The sequence below is a fragment of the Parambassis ranga genome, chromosome 13 (genome assembly GCF_900634625.1).
Source record: "Parambassis ranga chromosome 13, fParRan2.1, whole genome shotgun sequence".
In the NCBI taxonomy this organism is placed as follows: Eukaryota; Metazoa; Chordata; class Actinopteri; family Ambassidae; genus Parambassis; species Parambassis ranga.
Genome location: NC_041033.1, coordinates 1,985,891 through 1,999,474, shown reverse-complemented (window position 1 = coordinate 1,999,474; position 13,584 = coordinate 1,985,891). Strand labels below are relative to the sequence as shown.

At 41.2% G+C, this 13,584-nt stretch overlaps 1 protein-coding gene across 4 annotated transcripts; it reads left to right on the top strand.

Moving 5' to 3' along the window:
* Nucleotides 1–4,403: 4,403 nt before the first annotated feature.
* LOC114445431 (uncharacterized) lies at nucleotides 4,404–10,384 on the top strand. 4 transcript variants are annotated; one of them, XM_028420494.1, is made up of 10 exons: nucleotides 4,404–4,454; nucleotides 5,156–5,215; nucleotides 5,725–5,784; nucleotides 6,406–6,511; nucleotides 7,764–7,850; nucleotides 7,957–8,004; nucleotides 8,405–8,455; nucleotides 8,991–9,041; nucleotides 9,159–9,191; nucleotides 9,707–9,996. In XM_028420494.1, the coding sequence occupies exons 1-10, from the start codon at nucleotides 4,437–4,439 to the stop codon at nucleotides 9,784–9,786; spliced, it is 594 nt and encodes a 197-aa protein (XP_028276295.1). In that variant the 5' UTR covers nucleotides 4,404–4,436; the 3' UTR covers nucleotides 9,787–9,996. The 4 variants fall into 4 exon arrangements, with proteins under 4 accessions (XP_028276295.1, XP_028276294.1, XP_028276292.1 ...); XM_028420493.1 differs by lacking the exon at nucleotides 4,404–4,454 and having other exon boundaries at nucleotides 4,815–5,215; nucleotides 9,707–9,998; XM_028420491.1 differs by lacking the exons at nucleotides 4,404–4,454; nucleotides 5,156–5,215; nucleotides 5,725–5,784; nucleotides 6,406–6,511 and adding an exon at nucleotides 6,880–7,455 and having other exon boundaries at nucleotides 9,707–10,378.
* Nucleotides 10,385–13,584: the final 3,200 nt, after the last annotated feature.

Genomic DNA, 13,584 nt, shown 5'->3' with positions numbered 1-13,584 from the left:
GAGCAAGGACAGGAGGTCTAAACAAATGAAGGGTTGAAGGGCAAAAGGCAAACAGAGGGAAGGAAATGGCTTGTAAAGGTATGAAGAAAAGGTTCACAGACAAGCGGGGAGATAGGGAGGGCGAGGGCGAAGGCGAGGGCTATGCAGAATCTGCAGTGAAAATGGAAAAAGAGTAAATTAAAAAGACACACATTTGCGCCATGTTCACAAAGTTTAGAGTTGATAAAAGAATAATAATAAGGCTATTATATGTGGTGAAATTAGTATTAAATTCTAATAAATATCTAAGAAAAATGTAGAAAAATGAAGTTTAGTTGAATTTACATCAATATAACTACACCTAGTCCAGTGTTTCCCAACCTTTATTAAGCCACGGCACGTTCACACACACACACACACCGATGGCACTAAGTTAACTTTTAATGTACTAGTTTTGAGCACATCTTTCAGTATCATAGTGTCACACTGGTGATGCCATGATCCTTCATCTTTTAAGACACTTAACCTGAAGCTGCTCCTGTAATGTACACACATTACAGACCATTTACCATTACTAGAAAATATGCTACAGTTTAGTACGCATATCATAACAACTATATGTGGCACTTCTATTAAGAGGAAAACCACAAAAGAATTTCTAAAGAATGCTCAAAAAGAATCTTAACTTTTCTGGAATCTACGCACAATATAGGAAATGCAGCAGTCTATGTCACAATGTTCATAATTCATAAGTTGTCAGATGTTTTTAAGATACATGCCTGAGTTCAGCAGGCCACATTACCCTAGACTGTGTCTAGTCCACTGACTGACCTCTTTCAACAGTGTAAGAGGTCTTTTCTTTGAAAAACAGTCAATTAATCAATCGATAGCATGCAGAGACAGAGTAGAGTGATGGGTGTATTACAGGCTGATATACTCCACAGGAAAACAAACAAAAGAAAAGAAAGGGAAACGGACTCCTCCACAGCTGCTCCTCTCTGACGCTGTATCACCACCGCAATTAAAAACAAAATGAGGTGAGCCGTCACTGAAAAACACTGAGATTGACCCACTTGGGAGCAGTCAACAATAAACTAGCTTTTATTGGGGTTCTCTCTCTCTCTCGCTCCTGGTCTGCTTTGCTACTGTACTGCTGGGAGGGGAGGTAGTTGTGGTGGTGGTGGTGGGGGGGGGGGGGTTGACTGAGAAACAAGGTCTCTCTGAGTGCTAAAATGACTGTTGTTGGGTGATGTTTACAGTGGCCTCAGAATCGGAGCGACAAATTACACTGTCAGGGACACATCCATGTGGGATGAAGAGGAGGAGAAGCTTCAAATGTTCACCATTGAACACCTTCAATGGCTGGTAATACAGGAGGTGTGGCTGCTCCTATTAAAATGTGTGCCTGAATCAATAAGAGGCATAATTAGAGTTGTTAGAGCAAATTATAACATGGCTATTATGTGGCTGTACAATGTTGCTCTGTAAACTGTTATTACAGGGGGAGAAGCTTTGTGTTTATGTGTGTGTGTGTGTGTGTGTGTGTTGGTTTTTGTGTATTAAACGGACAATTGGTATGAATACACCCCGACACTAGGCAGACATTTTGAATTAGTCAGACAGGGCCAGTGTCCGCCTAATTCTAACAGCGTAGATGTGTTTCTATTGGCTTAGAAAGCCCATATACTAATTTTCAGCAAAAGTCCTTCTATTACACATTTTCATGATTTTGTGTATAATCTGTGTATCAACATAGCGCCCCTGCCGGTGGGTCCGGGTAGTACACCACCTAATTAATTATTCACACAAGTGTATATTTCGCAGGTTTTGATTGGCTGATGGATACACAGTCCCCCTAATTCATACAGTCACCCTAATTCAAGGAATACCAGAGGGTCAGTAGGCAATAGGCAAGGCAAGGTTTATTTATATAGCACCATTCATACAAAAGGCAATTCCGAGTGCTTTACAGAAGACATTAAGATCACAGAATAAAAAATAACATTTTAAAACAAACAACTTAGAAATTAAAATCATAAAGATTAAGTGGGGAAGATTAAATGAGAAAAGTTCAGTTAGGAACCATGAATACAATGAAATTTAAGAGAATGCTGCAGTAAACAGGCCTGATTTAAATAAAGTGACTGTTTGAGCAGACCTCAGGTATTCAGGAAGATTGTTCCACAGGTGAGGGGCAGAATAACTGAACCCTGCTTCACTTAGTTTGGTCCTGACCCTGGGTACACATAGTAGAATAGAATAGAATAGAATAGATTTTCTCCTCAGGGAAATTTGGTTACCAGCAGCAATACAACACCGACAGAGCAAGAGTTAAGTAGAATAGAATAGAACATAGTACAGTAAAAAATAAAAGATAAGAGGAATTCTGTACAAACACTGCACAGCAGCATAGATGGTACAGATGGATTATTGCACATGTAAATTATTGCACGTGTGTTGTATCAGCGGGCTGTGCTCCTCCCTCCTTCTCCCCCTCCTGCCAAAAGCAGAGTTGTAGAGTTGATGGATCGGGGGACAAAGGAGTCTCTGAGTCTGTTGGTCCTGCTCTTGGGGAGGAGCAGCCTGTGACTGTTCTGGCTCCTCTGAGCGCTGATGACAGTGTGCAGAGGATGACTGGCATCGTCCACAATAGCCAGGAGTTTTCTTAGTGTTCTCCTCTCTGCCACTGTCACCAGGGAGTCCAGCTTCATGCCGACCACAGAGCCAGCCCGCCTGATCAGTTTGTCCAGCCTGTTAGTACACCTTTTGTTCATGTTACCCCCCAGCAGACAACAGCATAAAAAAGTGTACTGGCCACCACAGACTGGTAGCACATCCAAAGGAGTTTCCTGCAGATGTTGAAGGCTCCCAGTCTTCGCAGGAAGTACAGAGTGCTCTGGCCCTTCTTGTACAGGTGATCTGTACAGCATGTCCAGTCCAGCTTGTTGTCCAGCCACAACCCGAGGTACTTGTAGTTGCCTACAATCTCCACCTCGTCGTCCCTGATGGTCACTGGACGTGGCTGTGGGCTGGACTTCCTGAAGTCGATGACCAGCTCCTTAGTCTTTGAGGTGTTAAGCTGGAGATGGTTCACCTGACTCCAGGTGACAAAGTCACTGACTACACTTCTGTACTCATCCTCTCCATCATCCCTGATACACCCCACGATGGCTGTGTCATCTGCAAACTTCTGGATGTGACACAGTTCTGAGTTGTAGCAGAAGTCTGAGGTGTAAAGGGTGAAGAGGAGGGGGACCAGCACCGTCCCCTGGGGAGCTCCAGTGCTGCTGATGACAGTGTCTGATGTGGTGTCCTTTAGTCTGACATACTGCGGTCTCTCCGTGAGGTAGTCAGCAATCCAGGACACCAAGTAGTGGTCCACTAACATCTCCCTCAGTTTGTCCAGTAGCAGCAGGGGCTGGATGGTGTTGAAGGCACTTGAGAAGTCCAAGAAAAGAATCCTCACTGTGCCCCTCCCTTTGTCCAGATGTGCTTGAACACGGTGTAGGAGGTAGAGAATGGCGTCCTCCACACCCACACCTGCCCAGTAGGCAAACTGTAGCGGGTCCTGAGCCTGATGCACTTGGGGCTTGAGGAGGTCGAGGATGAGCCGCTCCATTGTCTTCATCAGCTGTGATGTGAGTGCCACCGGTCTGTAGTCGTTCAGCTCCTGAGGGCAGTTTCTCTTTGGGACTGGAACAACACAGGATGTTTTCCACAGGGTAGGCACTCTCCCCAGCTGCAGACTGAGGTTGAAGACAGTAGGCCTGTCCCTGATGATCTCAGGGGTCTGGATGCTTCATAGGGAACCAACAAATCCACAATGTATTTTGGTCCAAGACCATTTAGTGCTTTGTAAGCCAAGAGTAAATTTTAAAATGTATCCTTTGACTCACAGGAAGCCAGTGCAGTGATCTGAGTACAGGTGTGATGTGGTCCAGTTTCCTGGTGTTAGTCAGAACTCAGGCAGCAGCGTTTTGGACCAGCTGTAGCTGCCTGATTGATTTTTTGTTCAGACCTGTGGAATGCCATTATAATAATCCTACTGAAAATGAATGCGTGAATACGTTTTTCTGTGTCTTGTTTGGACAGAAAGCCTTTGATCCTAACAATGTTTTTCAGGCGGTAATAGGCCAACATAGTAATAGCTTTTATATGGTTGTTAAAATTCAGGTCTGATCTAAGAGCTTTCATTTTTGGGGCCAAAAACAAGCACTTCTGTCTAATCTGCATTGAGCTGGAGAAAGTTCTGGCTCATCCACTCATTGATTTGTTGAGTACACTTACTTAATAACAATAAAAAGGGTTATATCTGTCCGGGCGCGGGTGGCCGGCTTTAGGACCCGGGGGAAACCTTTGCGACACACACACACACACATGGAGTCAGCAGTCCCCTCCCCCTCCCTTCTCTGAGGAACGTCTCTGCCCTCTCGTCACGTGGACTCGTTTCACCTGGCATGGCGAGGATCACGCAGGTAAGGCTTTTAACTCCAGACACACAGCTACACTAGTTCAACAAGCTAGTCTTGCCAGGTTTGTTTTTTGCATCGCTAGCTAGTTAAACCTAACGTGCTTATTGGACCAGGTTCAGCTAAATGGAAACTTTAACCATAACTTTAAGTCAGTTAATAACACGCGGCCACCGAAACACTTTTTTCACCGGAACAACTCGGCTGAAACGGGATGTTGTTGTGCCGACGCTCCAGCATGTCTGCCGTGTCTTTTCTTGCTCCATGTGAGCAGCTAAGTAAAGAGATCCGCTCCTGATGCATCTACAGCTGATGTTATTCTTTTAAACGCAGCATTAAAGCGTCGTCTAAGCAAAGAGACGGGCCGCGGAGTGAAAGCGATGAAAAGTACACTCGTAGTGCATCAGCACGAGTTTCACTACTCGGCTTCTTTGCACTTCATTATTGATCCGCGTTATAAACATCTTACATGTGGGAATAAAGCAGCGCGCATGAGAAATGATCCAGGCCGCGTGGATGCATCAAATAATTTGACTGAATTGTTGTAGTGACTAGTCATTTTATTTGAAGGCTGAAAAAATCTGGACAAGGCGTAATGTCTGTCATTCTCTCAGTATACAATTGTTTTGTTATTGCACATCAAAAAGTATCTTTGAATGTTCAACTTTGATTGTTTAGTGATTAACTTTGTCCATTTCTGTCCCCAGAACAGTCCACAGGAGACTGATTCTGTCCCACCTGCCTCTCCTACCAGCAGCATTCATGAGGTGAATAATTGATAATTTATTAAAGTCCTGTTTTAAAAGTCTTCTATATTTCTCTGTAACACTGTATGCTGCTGTCATACTGTGTATTGTGTGGGGGATGGGCGGTGTTCTGACCTCCACCATGAGGCTAGACCAGTTTGTGTACCATGTCCTCCTAGTTACTGCTGCAGTCATACTGTGTATTGTGGGGGATGGGCGGTGTTCTGACCTCCACCATGAGGCTAGACCAGTTTGTGTACCATGTCCTCCTAGTTACTGCTGCTGTCATACTGTGTATTGTGTGGGGTGGGCAGTATTGTGCAGCTTAATAACAAAATCAGCTCAATCAACTCTATGTTTTTAATGGTCAGTGTTTATGCTGAAATGAATTCTCACTCTTGAGGAAAATATAACGTATTGACATTTTGTCAGTATATAATTGTTTGTTTATTGCACAACACAAATAACTACAGTTTGAATGTTCAACTTTGATTGTTTAGTGCTTATTGCTTGTCCATTTCTGTCCCCAGAACAGTCCACAGGAGACTGATCCTGTCCCGCCTGCCTCTCCTGCCAGCAGCATTCATGAGGTAAATAATTTAAAAATTCAATATTTCTCTGTAACATTTTGTATACACATCCTAAACACATCCATCCATCCATTCAAAATTAGCATCTCAGACTTAAAATCCTTGGGTGATCTGCTTTATGTGAACTATATGTGTATGCTTATATTTGATAGATATTGGCGAACATAACCCAATAATGATTCAGAAAACATGTTTCGAAGGCTTTTAAAGTCAAACTGTCAGTTAGAGCAGTCTTTATCTTTAGGGAATGTACCCTGAATGTGTACATAAGTTATAGCACAACGCATTAATGATATATTTAGTGGCTTAAGTCGTGACTATATAAAAAATACTTGATTGCTTGAAATATTTGAGTACCTAAAATTTCTACTTAACCTTTGAACCTTCTGTTCAGAATTTCTTTGGGTGAGGATGGAAAAGTTCACATGTTTTGTTTGTTCGTTTACAAATAATAGCAAAATATATACATTTTCTTTTATATTTCCACAATTTACATTCTGTTAATGTTCTCCATCACACAAAAAGCAGTGTTTTTTGAATTGCAAGTGTTTTCATCAAATCAGATGAAGTGTAATTTTGATATTCATCATGATATTCTCATAACTATGTTTTTTCCAACAGATCTGTGAACATCATTTGGTCTCCTCAGTTGTACCAAGCTTCGACAAATGTGCCAGGTGTGGTGGACCTTATGCTGCGATCAAGTGGACTGGTATTAGATGTAAACGTGAGTAGTTTTGTTGAATAAATGATGCATTCATGCATGATGTACCAATATTAATTCATAATTATTACAGTATTTTTTTATTCAGTCTGCATAATATATCACATTTAGTGTTTGTTGACAAAGGTTTTCGGTTCACCAATTTCCACTAATTCAGTTACATAGACATAAAAGTACATTGAACATTTTCCATTCAAAGCAGTTTTCTACAAATCAAAGATTTACACACTCAGCTAAAGCAGCTATGTGTAAGACTAGGGTACCAAAGGTAGCATCTGAAGACTTAGGAAAGACACCATCACCCCAAGTCTATGGAGAACTTTGTAAAGCAGCCCTTGCAAAAATCATACTCTTCAACCGAAGATGTGGAGGAGAAGTTGCAAAAATGAGACTCAAAGGCTTCCTCGAAAGGGACACAACTGCCTTGCATAAGGATGTTGCCAGCGGCCTTACAAAATTCGAACAAAAACTTTGTAACCACTTCAGTTGCGTGGAAATTAGGGGTAAAAGAGGGCGCAAAGTTGCTGTGCTGCTGTCACCAGACATGGTTGATGCCTTAACACATCTTATCAGCAAAAGAACAGAGTGTGGAGTCCCAGAAGAGAATGAATTCCTGTTTGCAAGACCCCATTGTTTGTCTTCTTATAGAGGACAGGACTGTTTGAGGATTTATGCAAATGAGTGTGGCGCTCAGAACCCTGAACTCCTCAGGTCAACTCACTTGTGCAAGCATGTTGCAACTTTGTCACAAATCCTGAACCTCAAAAATCATGAGTTGGATCAAGTTGCAGACTTCTTAGGACATGACGTTCGTGTCCACAGAGAATATTACAGGCTTCCAGAGGCTACAACGCAGCTGGCCAAAATATCAAAATTACTTCTTGCCTTGGAGAAAGGGTCCCTGACAAATCTTCAAGGCAAATCACTTGAAGAGATTGACATTGAAGGTATTGCTATTAAAAGTTGTTTTCAGCTGTGTAGATCTGTGTAGATCATAAAGTTTGGTTTACAAGAATTGCTAACAGATATTTTTACTGTAGCAAAAATATGACCTAACCTCTAGAATGTTATGCTTTCCACACAGCCTGCCTGCCATTTGTCCCTCACACAACCCCACTTAAAAAACATCTGTCCCTTTTACCTCAACAAGCTAATCTTCATTGTAATATTATTCATAATGTTTTATCGCTGTAACTCAATGTTTGCTGTTTAATTCTCTCATGTTTTATTATTTATTTTCTTCATTTTTTGTCAGATGACATGAACCTGAGTGATTCTGAGCAAAGCGAAGACAGTGAGTTTGATGAACAGCAGCCCCTCATACATTCACATACAAGTGTTGGTAAGTGTGCCTAGAAATATTTTTAACTAGAAATATTAATAACTGAATTGGCACAAACCTGCTTATATTACATGAACTTTATTGAGCCGCACTATTAATTCTACAGGAATGAAAAGAGCCAGCCAATATGAGCAGGAATGTCCAGGAACCTCAGGTGATATGACTAAGCATCCTCGTTGATGTTTGATTCATTACATGTAGTAATGTTAGATGGATGTTTGTTAGATGGATACAGCAGTGCAGGAGTCATCACAGGGCATGCCATAGGAGCTACAGCTGCTCTTGTCTGTATGTCTCCATTTCCAGTACTTCAGTTCAGTCATTAGTCATTTTATCATGACATAGCAGGGAGACTTGAATATAAATTATTTTTAATGGATGCATTCCTTTTAGCTATGCAAGTTCAAGTGGTCTGCTATTGTACATGCTAACTGGCATGGCATGGCTTATTGGGATATACCTGAATCATAATCAATCATAGTCATTATTGTTGTCCTGTACCTGTAATGACAGGTCAAATCATCACATGAACATTCAACTACTTTATTCTGTAGGGATGAAGAGAGACAGGCAGCCTGTTGAGGAACCTCCAGGCACCTCAGATGGTATGACCACTACTTCAATCCACCAGCCTCCTTGATGTTTGATTCATTACACGTAGACAAGGCAATGCTGCTCGCTATTTTAATGTTAGTCAGGCAGGGTTTGTTAGATGGATACAGCAGTGCAGGAGTCATCACAGGGCATGCCATAGGAGCTACAGCTGCTCTTGTCTGTATGTCTCCATTTCCAGTACTTCAGTTCAGTTATTAGTCATTTTGTCATGACATAGCAAGGAGAGTTGAATTTAAACTACTTTTGTTAATAGATGCATTCCTTTTAGCCATGCAAGTTCAAGTGGTCTGCCATTGTACATGCTAACTCACTGGTATGGCTTATTGGGATATACCTGTAACATAACAAGCACTATTGTGGCGCACAGTTGCACGGCCAGGAAGCTATATTCCAAACGTAATCTCGCCCGCACTTTTTGTGCAAGTGACAATATAGTTCCATTCCTGTACCTGTAGTGACAGGTTGAAGTGTCTGTTGTGAAATACACAAATCATCACATGAACATTCAACTACTCTATTCTGTAGGGATGAAGAGAGACAGGCAGCCTGCTGAGGAACCTCCAAGCACCTCAGATGGTATGACCACTACCTCAGTCCACCAGCATCCTTGATGTTTGATTCATTACATGTAGGCTAAGCAATATTACTGTTTGCTATTATATCCATATACCTAATCTTTTTTTCACTATACAGATATTGACTCTGCCATTGAAAGCACATCTACTGGTAAGACAACATGTTTTTTCTGAAGCAAAACACTAAATGGGTTTTAATACTAGTCTACAAACTGTGAAGATAAAATCAGTGATGTTTGTCATTGCACAGCATATCGTCACCCTATTAAATGAATGGCCTAGGTAATGTTTTGACCAAAATGAATATTTGGCCTAAATATCATATGCTCTGCTTTTGGTGAAGTTATGTGTTGTCTGAAAAACTTGGAAAAAAGGACTCAGGCCATTATTCTAATAGTGTGAGGATATGCAAGCCCTGGTAGGTGAGGCTCAGCTTCCTGCTTCTCCATGTCCTCAGTTCACAAAATACATTCTGAGTAGTGTTGTGGAGTGTTGAGGTGCTGTTCAAGCGTGCAGTGGAACGCAGTGACTTCCTCTGTGGTGTCCTGTCATGGACACGATGCTCATGAAGACTCATGAAGTGATATGTTAACCAGTTCCAGGGGTTGTTTTTGTTGGGATTGTTGTGTGAATACCATTTGACAATCTGTTTTTCCTCTCTTGTAGTGAGTCTGGATGCCAAGGGAAATAATGCAAGGAGAAAACAAAAAAGTGTCTGTTTTAAGTACACTTTCCTGTTGGGATGAAGAGGCCCAGGTAGCCTGTTGGCACGTCAGATGGTATGACCCCTAACTCAATCCACCAGCTTCCTCGAGGTTGGAGCAGTGAATGGTGTGAAAGACATTTGGTTCTATAATATTGCAGCACTTTTTTAATTTTTTGTTAAATGTTTTAAAATGTACAAGCCAAGATGTTTTATGATTGTTTTTGCTGCAATAAATGTGGCTTGCAGTGCATTGACTGGTGTTTGTCTCGTAGCATCACAAAAACATTCTCTGTAATCATGAAAGAGGTATTAACTATATAAAATATGTAATATATATGTGAGCTATATTGCCAGTTAAAATGTGTCCTCACAAATCAGGTATGTCTTCACAATGCATAGTCTGGCGTATTGTGTGTTGTGTAAAACAAATTGTCCACATATAGTAGGTGTGTCCTTTCAATGGACAATGCCTTCACGTTTGTGTTTGTGTTTAGCCATGTTCCATTAATGGTATTTGACCCTTTAATACACCTCAGTGACATTTTTGTGTGTGTGTATAGCTACTGTCTGCACAAATTGAGTTAGTCCTCCTAATTTCTCTTTGTGTCATGGGCGGGGCTAATTACCTCATTATCTCCTGTCCGCCTAACTAACCATGTTGTCAGGTTGTTATATCTTGGGTTGTGTGCTGTGTATTTAAGATTTAAAGTGACATTTGTGTTCTATGGCTCAAAACAGATTTTTTGACATACCCCATATCATCGTAAAGCAAGTGGAAAGGGGTGTCCGCCTAATGTAGCAAAAAACGCGTTTGGCCAGCAGTGTCCGTCTAGTTCACATAGACCCGTATGTGTGTGTGTGTGTGTGTGTGTGTGTGTGTGTGTGTGTGTGTGTGAATGTGTGTTTTAGAGTGAGGATTTGGGAAGTCGGTTAGAGATGGAGGATTAGATGCGATAGTTGCCTCTTTCTACTGTAATTACCACTCCCTTTATTGACAGAATGCTCACTTTTCTCTGGCTTTTGTCTAAACTACAATTTCCTCCATTGTACAGTAGTAATTTTCAAGTGTGTTTCTGCGACATCGTTGTTGCTATCCTCACATTACACGAACAGTGAGCTGTTACACCCAACACACACCATTCAGTCATGGAGTCTTTAAAACACTCCTTCTGGGTGTACATTTTGTAATAAAGACGCATGCTGAGAGTATAACATCATATCTATATAAAGAGTATGTCTCGATATACTCTCAGTGGCTGACTCATCTTTCTGTGGATTCTTCGAACTGTGAGAAAAAAACTATTATGCGCATAATAGCTCTAGATTTTCTATATATCTATATATGTTTTAACCCTGGAAATGAGAGCATGCTTTTATGGGCCCTAATATGCACCAGTGAGCCGCTTACCTGCTAGCTATGGGTTCTGTTCAAGCCAGTTTTTTATTTGTGACCTCATTGTGAGGTAACTGTAAGATCACAATGTTATGGCCTAAGGCAGGGGTGGGCAATTATTTTTTTTTTCTATAACAAAAGCAAAGGGCCACTTTTGGTAAAAAAAAAAAAAAAAATGATAATAATATAAATTGGTGACCACTGTTATAATAAGCACCATTGTTGTGTGTTGAAACATACTCCCACACACACAGTGCAGAGCAGCACATATGATGTGAAGATATATTTACTGAAGAAAACCATTAAGAGTTATAACAAATTTAAAAAGTAAAAAGTTCTGAAAGTCAGGCAGGAGCTGTGCTTTTTAAGAGCAGATGACAATGAAATATGTCAAGTGCAGCCCCGTGGTAACATCTGGATGCCAGCCGTGGAGATTCTGCACGCTTTACCGTACATTTCAGCATAGTCGCAAGTGTAGATAGCATGAATGTGTCTCTCCAAAGAGTAGATGGGATGACCACAGTACCGCAGCAGGGAAGAGACAAGGAGGGTTAGGAAGATGTTAGCGGTAATGACTTGATCGACAGGTGACTTTTGCTGCCTTTGTTAATGTTTGGGTGGATGGTCGTTTTGCACTGAAGTCACAAGAGGCCTGCAGGCCTTTGCCCAGGTCTGGCCTAAGGTAACAGGTTAGAGACAACTGTTGGTTGTCTGTGTTTGTTGACATTTGTCTTGATAGAAACCTTATTTAATTGTTTTTTATATTTGCAAGGTACTTTTTAAGCCTATTTCTTTCTGCGTACCGACATGCCACCAGCTAACTTTTCAAGATCCCCAGCCTGCTGTGCTTAAGGTAGCATCCAATCATCAGTTTTAATTTGGGTTTCAGGTTATGGAATTTATTTTTTTTAAGATCTAAAAGTTTTTTTTTATTGTTGTCATTTGCACAATACACTGAATATATGTATCAACATCTTCCAATCTGGTAACTAGCTCTCCTGGACTGGAGATGCTGTTGCAGCAAATAAAAAAAAATAGCTTTAGCATATCATCTTGAGCAATGCAAGGTATTTTGTCTCTCCTCCCAGCATTGACCAGGATGTACCGCTCTTTGACGACAAATATTCAGTGATACATGGGTCTGGTAGTATTATCAAGCAACATCGGCCTATGGTCACAGACATAGGTATAGGTCTAAATTATATTAATATAATGCAGGAAAAAAGATGCTGTAAATATGTATCTTCACATATTTTGACCTGTTTCAGCTTCTGTATTAACAATACTGTCAGCACTGTCTGCAGCACATGTAGCAGTGTTAGCATCCGAGTAGAAATAATGCCATGCAGTGCTGAAATGACCCACAAGTTTTAAATACAGTTCTAACACAATGCTGTCTTAAAGATGTGGATGTGTTGATTTTACATTAAAGAATAAGTTTCATTTACTAAGACACCATGTATCCAAACTACAGCACTTCTGGAGCACTCACATACATGCATCAGTCATAAAACGCAAAACCTTAAACTCAATTCAAAGTTAGACAGAATTTCTGTCATATGGTGGCCAGTTAGTTTGCTAGTATACATATTTGTTTAGTTCAAACAGGACCCAAAATGAAGGCTGGAGTGCTCACTGACAGAAATCAATTTGGTGCTTGCTAATGACCACAGTCCTCCATTGCAGAGTGCTCTCATTGGCGGGCATGATGTTCTATCAGGTACAGAGCAAAGTTGGAACAATTACAGTAATCTGCATGTGGAGTGATGGTCCTCCATGTGGAGTGGAGATGAGGTGAGTGGTGCTCAGGGCTGATCAGCCTGCCATGACAAAGAGAGCCAGGAAAAAACGAGCAGGACAGTGTGTAGAGAAGTGTATGATGGGATGCCAGTGCTGAACAGGGACTAGAGGTATTGGTTGAGAAAACTGGCAAAGACTGTTTGCTCTTAGTGGACACTAAAAAAAAGAGTTTACTGGAAGAGTACTTACTGTAAATGTGGATGGATGTTGTGTTCATAGAAACAGTTAAATTTCTGTCCTCAATCTCTAAAAGGCCTCCTTTCAATTACACTCAACAAAAATATAAATGCAACACTTTTGTTTTTGCTCCCATGTTTCATGAGATGGACTTGAAGATCTAAACTTCATTCCAGATACACAATATTACCATTCCTCTCAAACATTGTTCACAAATCTGTCTAAATGTGTGATAGTGAGCACTTCTGCTTTGCTGAGATAATCCATCCCACCTCACAGGTGTGCCACATCAAGATGCTGATCTGACATCATGATTAGTGCACAGGTGTACCTTAAACTGCCCACAATAAAAGGCCACCCTGAAATGTGCATTTTGTTTCTGCTTTATTGGCGGTCTGGGGACTCAGAACCAGTCAGTATCTGGTGTGACCACCATTTGCCTCATGCAGTGCAACACATCTTCTTCGC